Here is a 20,996-nt window from a genome sequence, read left to right on the forward strand (position 1 = left end):
AACAATTTATACGGTCCTACCAGCCTTTAAATGCTTTCTAGATTTATTGTACCAAGCACCCGGAAAGTTCATCAAATCGATAAATTAGTCCATTAAAATTGATCAGTTGGTCTTTTTTGGCCTTTTCAAAGTTGTCGTAGCTATGCCGTAGACCAGCATGAATCCCGATCAATATTTTCCCCTTTTGACTAACAAGCTTAAAAAAATAACTCAAATTAATCCAGGAAGTATCATTTGCGTTAACATAGAAATTATTTTGTTGAAAAAAAAAACTCGTTCAACCTAACATCATACCCGTCATGGGTTCAAGCCCCAAATGGACCGTGCCCTCATACGTAGGACTGACTATCCTGCTATGGTAATAAAAAAGTCACTGCAAGGCTAGCTAACCAGTGGTACTGGCAGGCCCGACAACGGTTGATATGCCAAAGAAGAAGAATACCAATGCAGCCTTTGACAGCTTCACGATGTTTAGAAAGTTCATAATAAAAGAATGGCAAAAATTTATAATATTAAAAAAAATCATTGCCCGTTCTGGAAACTGCTACTAAACAAAAGATGAAGTAAAAATGGGTCAGTATCATTGTTTTATATCCCTCCCCCTCTCCCCACGTCACGAGTGAATCGAAACGTACAACAAAAATATCAAGTCTCTCTCGGGTAAATCACTGTTATTTCGTTTTCATCGATATTTAACCGTTAAATAATTTTTAAAATTTGAGAGCGCATGCGATGTTTTCAACTTTGCCAATAGAGGGCGAATATTTGTAATTTAATTCGAGCAATGAACAATTCGAGCAGTTTGTGCATTTAAACTTTTGTTTCCAAAACGGCTTCAATTACTTTAAAACCTGAAATAGAACTGTACGAAAAGTACATAATTTTTAAATAATAGCGGTAACAGTAGAGCATTTTTTAATGAAATTATGTATAAAGATGCTTAAACATACAGCAAATTTGTGAAAACTATGTGTTCGCACATTGTTGTGGTTTCCTCATTGCTAGAAATACAGTCTGTCCTCGAGATACGCAGATTCGAAGATTTACGATTTTTTGATATATTTGACGTGCGTTTGTCGAATCAGTACAATTGCTCCAAGAATTGACAAGTCCAAAATAAACTATTTTTTGTCTAAACTTTAAACCACTTTAAATCCAGCAATAAAAATTAAAGCTATAATTAATGTATACATATACCCAGTAACCCTGTACAAAGTTATACGACACCGTGCGAAAAAAACTATAATATAAAATGGTTAAAACATCGACAGAATAGTTTTTGAATATTTATTTGTTTCATATACATAATGTATTCTGGTAAAAATGATCCTTTTTTCTATTTTGAGTTAGTAACCTATGTGTTCAGCCTGTCAGTAGAAAAATTCGGATTGTATCCATGAGCCAACAGAGTTCTGCAAAATTGGCTTTCATCAATTCTGAGCAAATAATCATACGTTTCAAAATAATTTTCTTTTCTTCTTTCTGCTTCAAAAAAGAGTTTCTTATAATGAAACATCAATTCAAGCTGTTTTAACATTTCTTGACAAAATGTCAAGTAAAAAAATCAATTATTTTTTAACTAAACCTCGATCCTATGACGAATTGGCGTTTTTTTAAACCTTTTTACATGCTGAAATATTCTACGCTGAAAATCTAGGCCTAGTTTGTTGTGTTGTTAGCCGGTCTCGTGGTACAGTGGTCAACTCGTACGACTTAACAACATGCCTGTCATGGGTTCAAGCCTCAAATGGACCGTGCCACCATACGTTGGACTGCTATGGGGGGAAATAAATTAGTCACTGAAAAGCCAACCCCACAAGTGGATCTAGGCAGACCTTGACCGACAACGGTTGTTGAGCCAAAAAAAAGAAGAAGAACAAGTTTGTTGTGTGTATTTGTATGGAGTAGACATGGGCAAAATGATTATTTCCACTCGAACGCGAAAGAAATAGTTCGCTCGGTAAAAATAACCGAGCGCGACTGGTATTATTCATTTTTGAAAGCATGGTTGGATGCTTATCGCGTAGAGCGAGAAAGCTATAGGAGCTTGCAAGGATTAATTAACAGCTTGCCTGTGCGCAATCAAACCCTAAACGACACGTTCGAACTAGTGATGGGTAATTCTGATTTTTTCCGGATCGATCCGACTCCGGTACACATCGGAGTCAAACCCGAAGTTAAATGCTACATGGAATTTCTAATTCATCTATTTCACACTCAGAGAGCAGTGCAGGCGGTACCCGAGATACACGAATAGTGCGAAATGAACTATTTGACAGGTAAAGGGTTGGGGGAGATACTGGCTGGTATTATAGAATCCGTTCGTAGCGGGAACGTACGGCGCTCACATGAAATTCTAGGGATGGCAACACATTTCTTGAGCCCGCTCCTACAACGCCACGGTGAATAACTGTAGCAACCATCTAGTACGTTAGGAAAATGAGTGTCAGGACGTACACCGCCGCTACGAACGGATTGAATAATACCAGCCACAATATCCGCTTTCGAAAATCACTTCAAAATAGTATCTTCTTAAGCGGAACATCTACAAATGGGAAGAAATGATGAACTGTTAACTGAAAATTAACGAAATACTTGATATTGAAGTTTTTTAAAGGATTTAGTTGCGATTTTGTATACGTTATTTGTTTACATTGCACATCAGCTGTGTTGCGTTATCTCACTGATATTTCACCTGTCACATAGTTCATTTCGCTGTATATTTCCCCTCGTCTGGCCTTGCGGTTAAATAAAGTGGTAATTTTATCAACAGAATATAACAATTAAAACGGTTTCTATTAGTTTTTTTTTTCATCAAAACAATGTTGTATACCATAGTTGTATTAATCAGTGAGTAATCGTATATTAATTTTGATAAATAAATCATGCATATCAAATACCAGCCAATTCCGTGCTACAGACCTCAAGACGCAAGACGTAACTTGTCTGTCATATGCTTAAGCCCCGTATGGTCCTTGAGTATCCTCCAATGAGTACAAAACTCAGTCACAGATAACCAAGCGTATTAGTGGCTAAGCTAGGCCTAGACCGACTACAATTGTTATCACCTTCTGCTGACCACGATACCATTCCTCTGTTAACAACGATTAGACAAAAGGTACTTGACTTCAATCGCTTCTCCTCTCGCTCATGAAGTGCAAAGAAAGGCGCAGCTTGATGAAATAATTAAAGCAATAAAATGGTAATGATTGTTTGCCTGTGTGCTGATCGATACCAAATTCAAATCTACTATGCTCAAGTCTCAAATAAAGCTGTATGAACATTACTAGAAGCATTGGCTGACTGATAGAGGTGAAACAAGGAACAAGAGTTTCGGTAAACTAATCGATGCTGTTGGCTAACGATTCTGTCAGATATTGATATTTAGGTCGTGGAGAGAACAACATACTCTAGAATACGGACAATAAGTTTACTTACAACTCGAGAGACCTGAAATGTATGACGTGAAGTTGTTCGGATAATACGCAACTGCTCTTCCGGTGTTATTTTCGAAACAAATGCTTTATTTCCCATTCTTCCTCCTCGAAACGCTGTACCGATTGCGTTGTATTCTTAAATAAGCCAAATGTGTTATCTTTTTTTTATCTTGTTTAAAAAAAAACAGCACCCATCAACAGTTGGTTGTTATTGTTGTTTGTTTTTGTATTTTGTTGTTGTTGTCTCCTGATGTCATCCTCGCAAGCGCTGCGGTATCGTGGGTGTGTGCGTTCTAAAAATTGTCTACATTAAATTATGCCTACAGGGATGCTCTTAAACGCAAGCCAAAATCTGCAATTAAACATATTTACAGCTCCTCCATTCAATGGTTTGGTGGCTTTTCTAACGCTATTTCTTGAAGTGTATTGGTTTCGTTTTATCTTCGCAAAGCTTTCATTTGCCCTAACCACTGCATAATCGCTAACACAATCTGCTTGCCGGAAAGGAAATGTGTGTCACGTCTTAATTTTCTTTACCATACTATTTAAGCCGTGAAAATTTATTTCCAACTATGTGTACACTTATTTACAAAACATAAAACATACATTCACACAAACGAACTCCACCTTACTGATCACATATTAATTTACTCCTGCTCCGTGTTAGTCCTACGTTAGCCTATCTTGATCGGTGAAGGGTTTCGAACAAGTTTGTTTAAGTTAGATTTCGCTTATCGTTATGTACAAAGGGCACACTTGAACAATCATCGTAGCGTTAATCATAGATAGTTTAAATAGCTCAATATATTACACCATCGTTGTCATGCCTTTGCTCAGATTTTCCAGATGTTCCTTCGCTTTGATGCGCAATGTCGCGATGGAGTTGGTGCGCATATCCGACGAATGGTGATGATTGACCGTCATATTGAGTGCGGCCGAGGAGGGCGTGCTAGATGCGGCCGTATTTGGGCCCGCTTTGGACGTGTCAGCGGACCCGGGTGTGTCACTCTCCGAGCCAGGATCGATCGGGGTCAACTTGGAGGCCATCTTTAACCCCGTCGGCGAGGGTGAGTTGGGGCTGAGCGATTGCAGGTGTCCTTGTGAGCCGGTCGTCGCACCCGGAGGAGGAGATCGTAGTCCCGGCGGTGTCAGGGAGAGGTTTTGGGGCGATGCGACGGGTATGGTGATGGGTGTGGATCCGGCAGCGGGAGGCAATGGGGGTGGTTGCGATCCGGTCAGGCTTCCCAACGGGCCAGCCTCCAGCGGTGAATGGCGCGGTGTTAGTGGACCGTGCGGGCCCGGAGGCGGTTGATGAGGCATTGAGAGGTTCTGCGGACCTCCGAGCGAGCCGTTAACGTGGGGCGGCGAAAGTCGCATGCTACCGGCGGTCATTTGGGGGGACGTCATGGCGGCCATGCTCTGGGGCGAGATGCGCAGATTCTGTGGTCCGTTCGGGTGTCCCAGCCCCAGGTTGGTCATGCCGAGGTTGGACGGATTGAGGCTGAGCGGAGGAGTCAGGTAGCTCGGGTAGACTCCTTGCGGGTGCGACAGGAACCCTACAAAACGCCGAAAACCCGTAAGAATGAATTACTTTTAAAACAGTGCTGTTAAGTTGGCGAAACGATCAACAAGAGTGGCGAAGTGTTGAGAGTAAAATGTCCAGTTTTATTGAAATTTGTCTCATTTTTGACAACATATCGACAGCGTACGAGTTAGTCGTCTGCTTAAGAATAGCTTTTTAAAACTAAATTGTAACTAAATCGTAAAATTGATGTTTAGGTTTCCCTACATATTCTAAAACCTTGATACTAGCTCGTAGTTGGATGCGCTATGAATGTCACTAGTAACTTAAATCACACAAAGTACTCATTCAAGCTCAACATTACATTACTTTGAAAACAATGTGCAAAGAAAAACATATCCCTCCTACTATCGCAAGATCTCTCACTCATTCTAATAGCTTAAGCGCGCCCGGCCACAAAATTGCCGTTAGATAGTTACCTGGTAGGGCGGACAGCAGCGGCGGGGAGAGCCATGGATCGACCGGAAGGTTGCCCCCGTTGCAGGACAATCGGTGCGGGAGCTGGGAGAAGTGTGACAACCCTAGCCGCAAGCTTTCTGACTTCTCCTGGCGGCGCCATTTCGCTCGTCGATTTTGAAACCATACCTGTGTAGGATCGGAAGAAAAAGAAAAACCCGTGCAAACGGCGTTAGCAAGGTGGGAAAATTAATGAAATTATTTTCCATTTATGAGCGTTTAATTGCATTTTCTCAAGCGCGGCTCTCCCTTGCACGGACGGAGAGTAGGGGACAGACTTAAAAAAAAAAAACAAACAAGAACCACACCCTGATCGACTGTAAATTTCTTAAGAAAAGCTCCATGCTTTCCGACTCCTTCCCTGCGCTGCAAGATGATTATGAAAAGCGCAAAGAATGGTTAATTACATGATTTTTCCGCTCCTTCGTAGACAGCGGGATAAAAACCGTCATCCGGTATAAATGGCGGAAATAATGGTGCAAAATGTGAGTGTGTGTGTGTTGGTGTGTTTGCGAGAGCATAGGCTGGAAAAGTACTGGGAATAAGGAAAGCATTTAATAATTTGTCACACAAGACTGGAGCAGAGAAGCAAGAAAAAGTAAAACAGCAGATAACAGCTTAATTTTAATTATGCAAGCAAGCAAGCATCTCCCGAAACGACTGGAAAGCAAATGAGATTATTTTTTAATCCTTGCTTTTTAGACGAAAACCACGTCCAACAAAACTCTTTGGAAAGGGAGTCAGAAAGCAAAACTATTGCCATCTTTCATTCAGCCAGTTAGCAGAGGGATGGTAGCAGAAATGTAATTAGTTCGCCATTTTCTTCCATCGTTGCATTTGCTTCGCTAAAAAAGCGATGCAATGCAGCAATAAAAAAGGATCCAAAGCAGACAGTTCTATAGCAGCACCGGGGCTCTTCAGTTTCAGCCCAGTACAGGAACGTTAGCCATCCGGTCTTGTGGAGTGCAGTAAAGTTCTTCAATGCCCGCTAAGCAATGCAAATTAAAACTAAATTAATTCCATGAATTAAATAATTAATTTAACCATCACAAATTCGCAACGCCCGACGCGACAGGAAAACGGATGGCTACGCGAACGGATGGGTATCGATCGGGCGGTGGTATGGGTGTTGGAGCCTGGGCTACGGCAGCGCTATAAGTATCTTTTCCTTTCGCTTCACCGGTGGAGACATTTACTGGTGGAATCGCTTCTCGTTCGACAGCCGCCACCTTCTCGTCGCTATTTTGTCACCCACGCTCTGGGCCTGTTCGAAAGCGCCCTAATTAGTGCCGGTAAGTAATTGGTTTCTCGGCTGAGCATTTTCCCATGAGGAATTGGTGATCGCCGAACGTGGCGAGCCTGATGCCGGTTCCTTTGTGCCGTTGGGAAACGGGAAAAGGAATCTGTCAATTAGGCGAGCTAGGCCGCGGATGGTGCGAGCTGCCACAATCTCGCCGTGCCAGAAATACTCGGACCGTGGCTGTATGACAGTGTCACCATTTTGTTGTGTGTGTGTGTGTGTGTGTGTGTGTGTGTGTGTGTGTGTGTGTGTGTGTGTGTGTGTGTGTGTGTGTGTGTGTGTGTGTGTGTGTGCGTGGCATGTTGCGTTTCGCGATGGACGCCAATTACCGGCACGCGGGATCGGTGAATCGGGAATCGGATGATGATGGAATGATGGCGTTCGGGCTCATTAGCGCTTTGTGGCATCTAATTGCTTGACTAATCCAATCAATTAATCTAGCAATTTGCCGCCATCACTGTTTCACGACGGTTTGACGGTGTATTTGGGACATGGGTGTCTCTTCTAATCTTGGTGCAAACCTTCAGCTTCCAAAGGCAGCTGTATTAAATCTGTTGTGTGATGGTTCTCTGTGTGCAAACTGTAAGTTTTTCACTACAGCACTACCACATATAGCAATATTTTTCCCTTGAAAGAAACCAGATGCCAAGCTTGCCAAGTTTTTCTTCCCGTTTGCTCTCCGACTCACCAACCGCATGACGTCATGTTGCTTGATTTCACGTTTGTCACGTCTGTTGGTGACAGCTTTTTTGCAGGAAAGAAAATTGGCTTCACTTCTTGTTAGCAGATTTGCATGGCGACGTTTGGTACCGCTGGGCGGTAAGACGTTCGCTGTTGTCGCTTCTTTAATTAAATGCTTAGATTCGGCAACACGATATTGCTACGGGTACATTTTTTTCGATTTTCAGGTACAAACCCTAAATTGAAACATTCGAAAATGTAATCGAATGAAATAATTATCATATGTTTAGAGCTAAATTTGTCTTGTTCTGCAAAATGGGATTATTCAACGTTTGAACGCGACTATTTCTAAGCTTTGATTGTAATTTTATTAGAAGCGAACCGATCCGTAAAATAAATGAAAAGATAAAAACTAAAGCATAAAGCATTTGACGTGTTTCTTCTAATCAATGAACAAACACGGGAAAATTGAAAATAGACCACCAAATTATTAAAACGGTACAGGTCCATTTCCTGCGCAATACCAACCGTTCCCGATAACTTTGCTACAGGTATGGAACCGCAAAATAATTCCAATCGCACACAAATCTTCATTTCCCTCGCATCCATAGGCCAAATCAAATTGAGAGGTGCCAACAAAACTGAAATACTGATTCCTCCCCTTCCCCATACAGCTCGTCGTCCTCTGCGATCTCTGCATTGATATCTGAGCTTGGAGTCTGATTGCTGTCAACTATCAACCGGCGTCAAGCGTTCCATTTGCACAATCTACCAACTCGGCCCCCTTCGCACGCCAACCCAGCCCAAAAAGGGGGGTACGTCTCGTTTGGGTACACTGTGATTTAGTTTAATTAAAATGCTGTGTAAATACTGATCGAAAAGTTTTAATTACATTTGCATAATAGTTTCGCTCCGAGAGCGCACGGCGAGCCGGGATCGTTTCAACGCCGAAACGCTCGACAATGCTCAATGGAAGTTTGGGGGCGAGTATGTGGCGAGTGGATGAAATGGAAGGGATGCGTGTAGAGAAAATCTCCGCAAATCAAACTATCCCTTTCGGGCCGGATCAGACCAAATACAACTCAATTCGGTCCGAAAAACCTCAAACGCACACGTATGTACGTGCACCGCACACAAATCTCGACCAAAACCTAAACTGACTCTTCAAATTGACGTGAATGTCGGGATAGGGGAGGTGCATGGGGGGCCACTCTAGGTTGGAAATGTATTTCATTTCACGTTTGCAGAAAATGGAAAACGCTTTTGAATCTAGTTCCGGTGAGGTGGGGCGGGCGAAAGGGTTATCCAGCTTGTTGACCCCCTTCGCCTAACGCTTTTCCCAAAACCGGTGGATTGCGAACTGAAACGAAAATTGCAAAACAATAACACACACACACACACACAAACGTGTTGTTTTTGTTGTGCTCTTTTTTGTCTTTGTCGGGATTCGACAGCAGCGAGCAAGCGACATCGCTAAAACTATTCAACTCATTTACATATCCTGTTTTGGGATGAAAATTGACAGGGAGAGAGAAAGAGGAAAGCACACCCTGCGTGAGCAAGCAAACTAAATAATTTCCTCAGTAAACGATTTCGATCATAGCAGAGGCCGTACGTCGGTATGTATTTCCGATGCACGAAGCTTTCTAGTCTATGTCGGCGGCTTCGTTGTCGTGGTTAGGGTTTAAAATCAATTTTAACTACAAATCATTCACAAAACTGTGTTTGTACTGTTTCTGGGAACTGTGTGAGGAGCACTTGTGGGATTAGATTATCAAAATATTCGATTTCAAACGCATCCGCTGGTGGCAAGCGCACCAACAATCGCCATTGTATTTTAGTGAAGAAAACACACCGTACGCACAACAAAACACGTCCCTGGTACGGCAACGAGCCCCAACTAGAAGGACGACGATGGCTCGAGTTTGAGATTCGTCGCTCCCCAAAACGAACCCGAAACCCAAACCTTCACATCGGTAGATTCAATTAAAATGGTTATTTCATGCCATAGTTTCAATTACGGACGGGTTTGTTCTGCTCTGGGCTGTCAGCGACGCGTTCGATTGGTTTTCAGCATGCGTCGTGGAATAAATGATGCTTGTGGCTACATTTCTTACCTAAAAAAAAATGGAATGGTACGGAGAGAGGGAACACAACGATTAAAAAAAACCTCAAGCAAAAGCGCATCCCCCGAGTGAGAGCAAACTCATTTCGTTTGGGCCGGCCATGTTTGTTTCGTCATTTTGGAGGCCTTTTGGCGGAGTAGTTTACTTTTTCTTTTTTCTTGTTTTTTATTCACCAAAAATGACTTCCCCCAGCTTATTCCATGCATCGGTTTCCGTTGCCATTCGGTCGTATCAGTGTGAGATTGTGGAAGCTAAACATAGACACACTCACAAAAAAATCCAAACCATGTCCATCCGTGCGGTGTCCCCGAGGGGAAAACGAAAAAGCTCTCGTTTCTAAAAATTTCAAGCCAGTTCCGGTTCCGGAGACCGCCGGTACCTTCGCTATTGATGTTTATTGCATCAAGCGTGTCCATTTTTGTCAACATTCATGTCACGATCCCATGAGTTTGCGAGAAAGGGAGGAGGGTCTCCGACCCCTAGAGTGGACCAAAAATTCATTTGCCATTCATCAGCACTTTTATTTCCAATTTCGTCTGCAGCAGTGTACGTGTGTACACTTTTAGGTGCACGCACACGCACAGCAAACGGTTCCATTTCATCTTTCACTCGTTCAATTCGCTCTCCTTGCGGGGGTTGTGTCGTGTTTTTGTTTTATTTTTATGTTGTTTGTGTTGAACCGTTTAGCGAAACGCTAGCAGAGTATTGTATCGAAGGTTGTTTTTTGTTGTGCTCATCTCCATCTAAGCTTCCCGAAACCAATCAGCTTCAAACAAGTCCAGTATCTAGTCGATTCCAATATCGGTTCCGCCATTGAAGCATTGTTTTTCCCTATGGTCCCTTGTTTGGGATTCCGTTTTTTATCAGAACCTACCAGCTGGATTGCAATCGATTCGACATTTTCATCGTTACGGACCAGCAGCAGGACGGTGCAAGTGAGATGTATTGCGTGAGATGGGCTCTTTACCTTGCATCACAAAGCAATAAGGGCAGTTGACGATGAGTCGATCGAACGCCTAAACCTGTGCGTACGTTGAGCATCGCGAAAACGCGCTTTTTCATTGAGCGTGGCTTTGGTTAAATTGGGAAATTTGCGTTTCCTTTTCCGAGATAGGCAGCAGGCGGAACAAGGGACCACTTTGCTGCCCAACCGGGATTTTCATTAGGAGATAATAATCATTCTGCAAGGTGTCGTACGCACCAGAAGGATCAATGCAAAGCCATTCAAAGAACTTTTACTGAATTGCTGGTATATAGCTCATTTTTTCTACGGTGTTAAACATTACATGAGCTTTTATAAATTGCCATATGTTACATCAGTTTCAAACATACATTAAATACTAATTTCAATAAAATTGCTATTCAAAATTGCATCAAAACTTTATTAGTATAAAGGAGCTATAATTGCACCTAATTAAGATGTCAAAACAGTCATCCAACCAGAAACAGTCCCTCTTCGCATAAAACAAAGCAAATAAAAGATGGCTTCAAATTAATTTTTCGCTCGCAATCAATATCCCGTATAGCTTCACGCACTCTTTCAAACGCATATAATTTCCTTTCCCACAGGTCTCGAACGTACCCGTTGATGTCTCTTGATTCGATACGATTCCATCCTGCTTCAACTGCTCCGCCTGCATCATGCCAATGTAACGGCTTCAAATTACACGCCGTCCTGTCTCATTTTTACTCTCCCCACCGACGGCACTTCAAAAGGACACTAAAGTATCAGCCAGGCGCGCGTGTCCTTCGTTTGACATCGACAAGCTGCTGTTTGTCGCACTCGATTTGTTGGTTGGCTAGCGCGCTCCGACCGTGTAAGAGTAAGAACTGTCTGCGCCTTAAGCGAACGGCGTGTACCAACAACTACGCCGACGTCAACATTGGCCATTAGCCCTGCGGCACCGCAGCCGGTGGGAGCAGAATGGTGATACCCTACACTCTGTACCGCACGCAACATCCAGCAAACAAAAGCGTCCGCGGCTTCGAAACCGAGATAATCGAACACCCTGCGCATGCCCTGGGGCCGGTGGTTCTCACACCTCCCCTTGGCACTAGTATATAAAGGATGTAAAGCGAGTGATGAAAAATCACAAGAGAGCAAGAAAATGAGAGCGAGAGAGAGAGAGAGAGAGAGAGAGAGAGAGAGAGAAAGAGCTATGTACGTTGTTGTGGGCCTAAGAATCAAGGCGGAAATTAAAAGCAATTTTACCGCTCAATGACGAACAGTGGCGACAATGGCGACATCTTCCTGCATTAGCCGAGATTCCCCCAAAGCAGAAGGTCATTAGTTACCTTCCTGCAGAAGCGATCGATCTCTGTTGGAGGCAATTGCTTACTGAAATCCCCACGAGACGTTTCGAGGTCAGCCAGATCCAAAGGATAAACAGACGGGGAAGCGGGAACAGAAATCCCTACTCAGCCGGAGGAGGTCTTGTTAGCGCGGGACCATGTTGTCATCCGCTATTAAATTAGTCCACCTTCTCTACTGCTAAGGTAGCGTGAATTACACACGCACACACACACACCCGAAACACGGAACCGTTGACCAAACAGACCGTCCACACGCGCACTCACCAACGCGGGAGTCATAAACAGTTATTAGAGGGTTAATTAAACACTTGCCACGTGACCTGCCAACTCCCGGGACACCACACTGTGCCCTGTCCCTGCCGAGGGTTAAAAAGGCACACCCGAATATGTATGCGTATGTGTGTGTATGTGTGTGTATGAGCAAGCGGATCATGCTCGGTGGCAAAACAGTGGCCCTGGGAATTGTCCGTGGGAAGATGCGGGGCGGTGGACATAAACAAAGGTGACGGTGACGCCGAAAAAAAAAGCGGTCGTCAATGCACACGCTCCGATGGCTTGTGGCGTTTATCGCCTCCGGGGACTTGTTTCCTTCAATATGTCACCATGGCGGGACATACCACCACCACCACCACCAACCGGTGTTGAAATCTTACTCCTGCCCTAAATGTGAACTCTCCAGCTAATGCGAAACAGCCAAAATTGAACTTTCTGATTCTTGGTCTCGGTCAGATATACTCACTGTGGATGAAATCTGTGCGGTTAGGTGCAGTTCCTTTCCTACTTTTGACTGTTGATTTTTGCCCGTCCTTCGGCAGCTGCAAGAAAGCATCGCCAAAGGAAAACTTGTCGCTTTGCTTGCGTTGCTTGCTTGCGGAAAGTGTCGAAAGTTTCGGCGTGTGTACCATACGACTCGAAACTGTTTCGAACGCACACCGGAAAAACGGTTTATTTTCACATCTCTGTCCTGGTTAGATCTGCGAAAACGATGATGCAAAGCTTGTGTCAGATACCGGGGTAGAGCAACACTGGATGGTTAAAAACAATGCGCTAGGTAGCCGAACGTCTTTGGTGGAAAAAAGCGCCGAAAGGAAACAAGATTTCCCGCGTCTACCGGGGTTTCGACCGGATTAGGACCAAAGAAGCAGTGTTTTCTTTCGCCATTGCACCTAAGGACAAAATAGTTGCTGGTGTGAGCTGCAAATGCACAACCGAAGGGATGCGACATCTGAATTGCGAACAATCGTGCGTAAGAATCACCTTTTTGATTTTGTCCTCGAACGGTGTGCAGTTGTTAATTGTAGGAAAACTCAGACCCAAGGGCCGTGGCCCGCTCGAGCGGATGAACATCTCCGATGAAAGTCTTGATGCTGCTGACCGTTTGCCGGTCGCTTTAGACACGCACATACAAAGGCCTGGGAAAATGGTGTCTCACACTTGAGCAGCTAAAATTAAACTGTCAAATGCAAATGTTGGGATGGAGCTCCCGGCCTTCCTTCCAAGCACCGCCCAGAGGACACTCGCAAGGCGTATGATATTGATTGTTATCGTACAGTTTTGATCTTTCACACGCAACGAAACCAAAGGGAAACACCGACGGACGGAACGGATGTTGTTTCTTTTTGCCCCAGATTGATTATTGTTGCCCTCTTCATGTAGGGAAGATGAGAACTTTAGATGATGAGGTTAAGAGGCTGTGTTGCCGTGTGCAACTGAGACTGCAATGAGACTTTTGATTCTTTGTGCAAAAGCGATCGGAATGAAAAGCATACCGGTAAAGTATGATTTTTAAGGGTTCATTTCACCTTTTCTGCAGTTTAATATTTAGTAATAGTAAATTTAAAAAAAACTAATATGGATTATATGTATCATTGTTTGTATTATGATTTAAAATATGAACGAACGGAAAGTTTATTGACATCTCAGTTTCGTATTCTTATTGAACAAGGGCCTAACTGTGATCACGCTTTACCCTTTCCTGTATTGTAATCGTCCAAACATGCACACACAAATCACACAATAAAAGATCATATGAGGAGTCCGTATCATCATCAACATGTTTACACTTTCCCCTCTCCATCAAATGAGGCCTACATTACCCCTTATTACCCTCCAAAAAGCCAGTGTAACTATAATGCCTGCGCTTCTCCTTTGCTAATGGTTTACTTTGAGCAGCAGTTTGGTCGACAAGAGCTTTACCCCAGACCCAAATGACGGTGCACTTCTGAAGTGTGATCGGAAAGGTGCGATAAATGGTGATTATGCGAAGGTGACATGTAACGCAGGATATTTAACAACAATACAACACTAGAAAAAAAAGAAACACAAAACATCAACAACGACAACAAAACGAACTGAACAACAAGGACAAAAACGTCCTTTTTTTTGCTACAACACAAAACCCCCTGCACAAGCATTAGCTTGTGTGTATTTTTGTGACAGGAAACACCCTTGTGTTGTAGAGAGAGCGATAGATATAGAGAAAGAGAGCAAAACAAGAACGTTGTTGCTGCAGTTTTAATGCTGGAGTGCGAATACAACGGAATACCCTGAAGGACGAAGAATGGGATAGAAAAGCGAAGCAACCCAAAGTGGTTTCGATAAAGATCCTTTCGTTTCGGCGGAACGGGCTGTTTATCTACCGATGCATTCTAGCAATTACGGTCTAATGAACTTGAATAGAAATAGGTAAGTAGCGAAAAAGGTGATCTATGTTTTATGCTTCAAAACAAGTTCGGACACCCTACTTTTTGCCCCGAAAAAAGGTTTATTGCTAATTGTGTATAAATTAGAAATTACGAATCATTTCATTTCCAAATGGTTGCTATTACTCTTCATCTATTTCAGAAAATACTCGCAGAACATAACGCAAGTCTAATATGTCAATATTCACGTACAAATTGCAATTTCTAGCACACTCCAAAATCGGTACAAAATAAGGGCAAACAAAGCTGCTACCTCTTCTATCCGTCAATCGTTGCTTCCTTTGTTTGGTGAGAGTCCACTCGAATGTAAAGCACACTTGATCCTCTGTTTATTCCACTTATACCTTTCCATATGTTTCAACCAGTCAGGCCAGTATTCTAACGTCTTCATCCAAGCACGGGGAACATATGAGAGCCCTCCTTTTGAAGACGAGTGCGCTAAACTAATTAAACTCTTGACGCATGTGTGTGTGTTGAACTACCCCTACCCCGTACAAGGCCCTGTCGACTTGCTCGTGTCCAACGTTCGGAAGAGGCACAGCCCGACAAGATGAGACGGAAAAGCAAAATCAGGGAATCCGTTTCATGACTGCAATCTGAGCTGATTGTCTGAAAAGCTGAGATGAGTGTGTTGCATCATTTGGACAGTGCGTTTGGCAATGGTTGGAAAAGCCGCTACCGTCGGCATCGTTTTGGGGTAACTGGAGACGCTTGTGCCCGAAGGACAATGTTCCGCATTGCCGCCATTCACGATCACATACCGTGCCGTGTGTCGTGGTAAATAATTAGCGCATGGGGCGGCTTAGCTTCAAATGGCGCATAGCCAGCTGGCGGTACGGGTAGCGCGGTTTGTCCAGTTGTGAGAAAAGCGGTACGTTTGACATCATCTTTATCCGTGTAGCGTGCTGGCGATCGATGGCTTTCATGTTTACCGCCGTCATGAAACAGAACGAGCTATTTTGTTAGTTTGCTATTTTAAATTGATATTTTAACGCATTAAATAAACAGTTTATACAAATGATTCGCTCAAGATATTTGCTCTTCTAAAACAACATCACACTTTTCCAGCTATAATAAACGAGCAAACAATGAATAAAATGGCAAATCATCATCAGTGCATATCATTGATCATTCGATTGCTACGACCTTGGGCGTCCTCCTGGCCACAGTAGGATTCGCAACATTGATGTTTATTATAGCCATGCGCTGGGAATTTGGCAAAATGTTTGTGACGGGCTGTCGTGAAGATGCAGAAGAAAAAAACATATAATCATTTATATGGGTTTTTTCTTCCTCCCATTTATTCCTTCATTGTCTGAAGATTGGCCACCACAATCAACAAAGGGTGTGCGATAGCGAGGTGTGAGTGTTTTTTTTCTCTTTTCGAACCTAATGGAGCATTCGGTTGTTTCGGTTATTTGGGATGTATAACAGTGCGGTTTGCAGTAAGCTCGGTTAAGAACCGAGAAAAATCGGTTTTACGCATGGTTCGCTTTAATTGTACACTCAATTTATCATTGTGATCCGTGGCAGAATGTTGTCACCTGGGACGGCTGCTCACTACCCGGGCAGGGAATTATGGTTAATTCTTCAGACAAATGTTATTTTTCCTTTTGCTTATCAAGAAAGTAACATGGTTAATCAAATACGCTGGGGTTGCTTAACTTGCGTTCAATAAGTAAGTGTTTAGAAAGGGACAAACTATACACAATAATGAAACCATTGCAAATGTAATATTGTAATAAGATACGCTGTGTGAACGCTTGAACAGTTCGATTCATTCTGCTTCATTTCCATGTTGTAGATATTTCCCCCGTGCTCCCAGCACAAGCCAGCCCAATCTAACAAATCCCAAAAACAAAGAATCGAAACCCTCCGATGAAGTGACAGCGAACGTAGGGGTGAGTTTAATAATTGTCAAATTATTTGCTAAGTACCAAACAAAACCCATCCCAGCGCCGGTTGTGTATCGCGCTTAAAGTAAACACACCTTCGTGGCTGTTTCTTCTTGATTTTCCACCCTATCGTGCGGGTGGCAGTCGTGCGACGGTGGCATCGAATGCCATACGTCCCTTGCGGCGGCAGCACCTAAAACCACTTTGAACTTCACCCATCCGAGAAGAACGGTTCATGATGATGATGATGATGATGCTGATGTTCATTTTGTCGCCTCCTCGCTTCCTCGTCTGCTGTTCGATTTTCCCGGCGCTTCAGCGAGCGACAAAATGCAAGCAAAAAAAGGCAGATTTTCCTCCAACACTTTGACCCTCGGGTGGAAAAACCTATTGCAGATTTTTTTGTTGTTGCTCGATTCACTTTTTCTCGCATGCCTTTCAGTTTTATCGAAACGATACCTCTTAAGGCCATTTAATCGAAAGACTAAGGGAAGGTGAGCGGGAGCGTGAAAGAGGGGGAGGGCGAGGAGGAAGAGGTGGGATGAAAATAAATTTCAATTTCATCCCCGTTCGAATACGAAAACAAACAGTGGAAAACGGAACCACTGAAGCGTAAAACAAGGGATACGCCAAGACTGGGGGTGAAACGGTCATCCGCTTTTCTTGGCGCATAAAAGCAAGAGGGTGACTCGCAACGCTTCCTGGCAGCAGCAGCAGCAGCAGCAGAAGGAGGCAGACAAAGCGCGACCCAAGCGAGGGTGCGAAGGATCCGTAGCGAAGTGTACCGATCCGGAATGGAATGAAACCGTTTAATTCGATGTGGCTTTTGCTGACGGCACGCTCGCACCTTCACCGTGCGAGGAAGCGCGCAAAAAGGACACATCAAATGAACTCCCGGTGCATACTGCACAGCACGTGGCGGCGGAATGTGCTGACAGGTGATGGCGGTGGTGGTGGTGGTCGGGATTGATTAAAAAACTATTTGACACAGCCCAGCTCGCGAAGCAGGCGCAAAGGTGGGTGGTGAGCCATTGCGATCGCAAATTGAGTGGTAAATTGATTTTTAATGAGGTAATAAGGGCTCGAAAACAATGACTCTCTTGAATTGGGTGGGCTCGGGAGTTTGAATTGTGCTTCATTTTGCATATTAGATCGGAATAGTCGCGGCCCTGCCGTAAGGTGCACTTTTTTATGTTATCTTTCACACGGGGGGAGGAGTGTTTTAATAAATTAACGGCCATACGAGTGGATGCTAATGGTTCGATTGGAGTTAACTTAATTTATTCAATTTGCAGTGCAGAGCAGAATAATTAAGAAGGCTCAGTTATTTAGTATCGTGTGGTGGGCAACGGAATGAATATAACTATTTGGAATTAAATTCAACGCCACTTCCGATATTTGAATGCGATATTATGTGGATTTGTTATTCGATTTCAATTGTAGGATGTCACAACTTATTGAAGAATTAATTATTTAGAGTGGTACATGTTAAGCTTATTAATAATATCATTTCAATCATTATTCGTTAGCTTATTTTGTTCTCGTAAAACATCCAAAACAAGCAAAAACAAGCATCATACATCAAACAAATAGATATTCAGAGCAAGTCAAATAACCTAAAATAATTCATTATCATGTTGAATGAAGTGATGATTTTTTTTAAATAAAGTTCTTCAGAGGCGTTCCACACCATACAATATGAGCCCAGTCCGCCAGTCGGTTAGCCATCGGGGGCAGAGTGCAACAATTATTTGCCAAACTCTTCCACGTGCGTTCCATTTAAACATCATCGCATCGACCACCGGAAATGACAGCTGGTGGAGCCGAGTTAAACGGAGCTGATAATTCGCGCTTTAACGCTGTGGAGTCGATTTTTCAAGCTCAACACACATATACACACGTACAGACGCACAAATGCTGCCACGTGTTATGCTGCGGATTTGCTGCGTTGATGTTTGGCTACGCCATCGGCGCGAGCGATTAAATTGAATGATGCGCAGGCCCCAAAAACGGAAGCCCGCACTCACAGGGGGAGGGGGGGTGAGACTATACCGGCTAAATTACGTCACGGGCGTGCAATAGCTGGGAAGGCAACCGTAGGTCGATTTCCGTTTTCCGGGAGGTCAAAACGAAAGGCCCGGAGGTGGTAACCCGAGGCATAATGAAATTAAAATCCATAGCTTCTTAGCTGCGCTGTGTTGCGCGATGCGTGCTTGTGTATGATGTTGCTGCAGCTTTTGTCTAAGCTCCTACTATTTTGCGGGTGGGGCAGTATTAAAGAAACCCGCCTGCGTTTGCGTCGGATTTATGCTTAAGATCTTGATTTTGTTGTTGCTGTTGTTCCTATTATTGTTGTTGTTGTCTTTGGTTTAATTTCAGACAGCTGTGTTTTGCATCGGAGAAGCATAAAACTGCCGCGGCGCGTTTTTAAACCCTTTTTGGTAATTGTGTGTATGGTTTTCTCTTCCTTCATACAGTCATCCTGCACGGTGATTGATGTTTGTTTACGCGATTGTTTGCCGTGTCTTCGTGTTGGCAGTGTTGTTCATTATATTCCTTTACCCCATGATCAATGGGTTCGTACAAAGTAGACGATCGTTTTATTGTGTCGTTGAGATGGGAGAGAAAAGAGGAAGGTAAAACAACAAAAACACACACACAAAACCACCAAGCTTTCCCTGCTACCGTAAGATAGATTAGCACAAAGAGCCGACTCGGCTCGAGATTGAATGGCGACCGGTAACAAGGGCGGTAATTTGCAGAATTTTATTTAATTAGGGGTTCTAGCTGAGGGGCATGCTCTTTGTTTGTCGATTAAATGCTTAACCCCTTTAACGATTTGGGAAGGGCACTCAGCTATGTGTGCACGAGCATTCGCCAAGTGAGGTATACAATCGCGCGTCATGAAGGATCGGCCCAGGTGCTGCACTGCATGCATCAAGTAAAACAACGTTCTCCATGTTGCTTGCGTTTCAGTTAACAATGTCAAAAGTCAACCATGGTGACACACTTTGACTACGGTCGCAACCAATCAGAATGCTTTCTTACGTTGTGTTAGAGGGCTTTCAATTAGTCCTTTGCACAATGCCATCATAAATCTGGCTAGTGGTGCATACAGACATTTTGCACAGTACTCAACAACACACAAGAAAATAGGGCTGCTACCTCTGCTGTGATTGTGATAAATTTACACTTCATTTTATCCAAATGAACCAAAACCGGAGGAAAAACAACTGCTAACCCATCCATTGGTAATTTGCTATAATGTGGGAACGATAATCGTTTCCTCAACAAACAGGCACGGTTACAAGACGCGATAAGCGTAAGCACTGTACCCGAGCCCCCGGGTGGCCGTGAATTAAAGTATCCCATAACCTACAATTTCCTTCCGAGCAGCGATAATTCATTCCGTCACGTTTAGTAGAAGAAAAGAGGGGATCAAAATTGGCGTGTAGAAGGAATCTAGGATTTGTTCCGCGCAGGGAAGCAAACAACAAAGCTTCGGAACTGCGGCGCCCGTACTGTTTGGTGGAGGCATGTTCGGGGCAACCCAAAGAAAAGGGTCCAAGTGCGCTCACAATGAGCAGGTTAATTGAATTATAACATTGTGGGCTTGACGCGGCCGGCAAATGTGTTTGAAAATGGAGCGAAATTAATCATGAAAGGATTTCGTTTAGCGGCAAGTTGTTGTTTTTTGCTCTTGCTCTTCGGCCATGAAGCGAAAAGAGGATAGCATAAATCGAAATGCTAGCAATAGAAAACGTGATAAGGAAATATAGCTTTCCGGAAGTGTTACAATAGAATTTACAAAGCTTTGTGTTATAACAGTTTATGTATAACTTTGACTCGAAACTTTCGTAATTTATACTGAATTAGACATCAAATTAACAAATACAATTTAATATCTATCAAACGTAATTATTAGATGTTTTTTTCAATTTACTATGTTTCATTAGATTATTTTCCGATACCGCAAAATAGTTTATCGAAATCCGTTCTTCGTTTGTTAACCCCGTAAACTGTCCTGCACATTACAATATTTCCAGTACACGAAGTTTGGCATGGCCCCATGGTCTACTCAATCGCCAACGCCGTGTTCGCATATGATGACAATAAAGCTAGCGATAGGAATAAAATATTTATTGCTTTCCTTCATGGGCATTGACAGTACGACAGTACGACAGTACCAACTACCGGCAAGCCTTCACCAACCGCGAGCTCTGTCACTCCTTGGTAGTAATTCTAATTCATAAATTGGTCCTTTATTTTGTGTGTCCCAAATGTGCTCACATATGAGCGATGGGGACGTGAGTTTCGTTGTTGAAAAAAAACCCCGCTGCCGACAAAGACCAAAGCGACATGCGTGCGAGAAACCATCCGTTTGCAGCCAGCAGACGAATAAATCTATCAAATTTATTTGCACTTTTATTGTATCCACGCGGGGAACTCCCTCCCCGCAAACGCACGATAACTTTATGTTCGATTTTGTAGAAGTTGTGCAGAA

At 43.3% G+C, this 20,996-nt stretch overlaps 1 protein-coding gene across 2 annotated transcripts in view; it reads right to left on the reverse strand.

Annotated features, from left to right (window-relative positions):
- Positions 1-3,501: 3,501 nt before the first annotated feature.
- Positions 3,502-20,996, reverse strand: part of LOC120897242 (retinal homeobox protein Rx) — a 45,184-nt gene continuing 27,689 nt past the window's right edge. For both annotated transcript variants that reach the window (XM_040301956.1, XM_040301955.1), the window contains exons 5-6: positions 5,439-5,604; positions 3,502-4,993 (exon numbers count right to left, since the gene is read on the reverse strand). In XM_040301956.1, the coding sequence (XP_040157890.1) occupies positions 4,245-4,993; positions 5,439-5,604 (915 nt within the window). In that variant the 3' untranslated portion in view covers positions 3,502-4,244. The remainder of the gene's footprint in view (positions 4,994-5,438; positions 5,605-20,996) is intronic.

This window comes from Anopheles arabiensis, chromosome 2, assembly GCF_016920715.1.
Source record: "Anopheles arabiensis isolate DONGOLA chromosome 2, AaraD3, whole genome shotgun sequence".
Lineage (NCBI taxonomy): Eukaryota > Metazoa > Arthropoda > Insecta > Diptera > Culicidae > Anopheles > Anopheles arabiensis.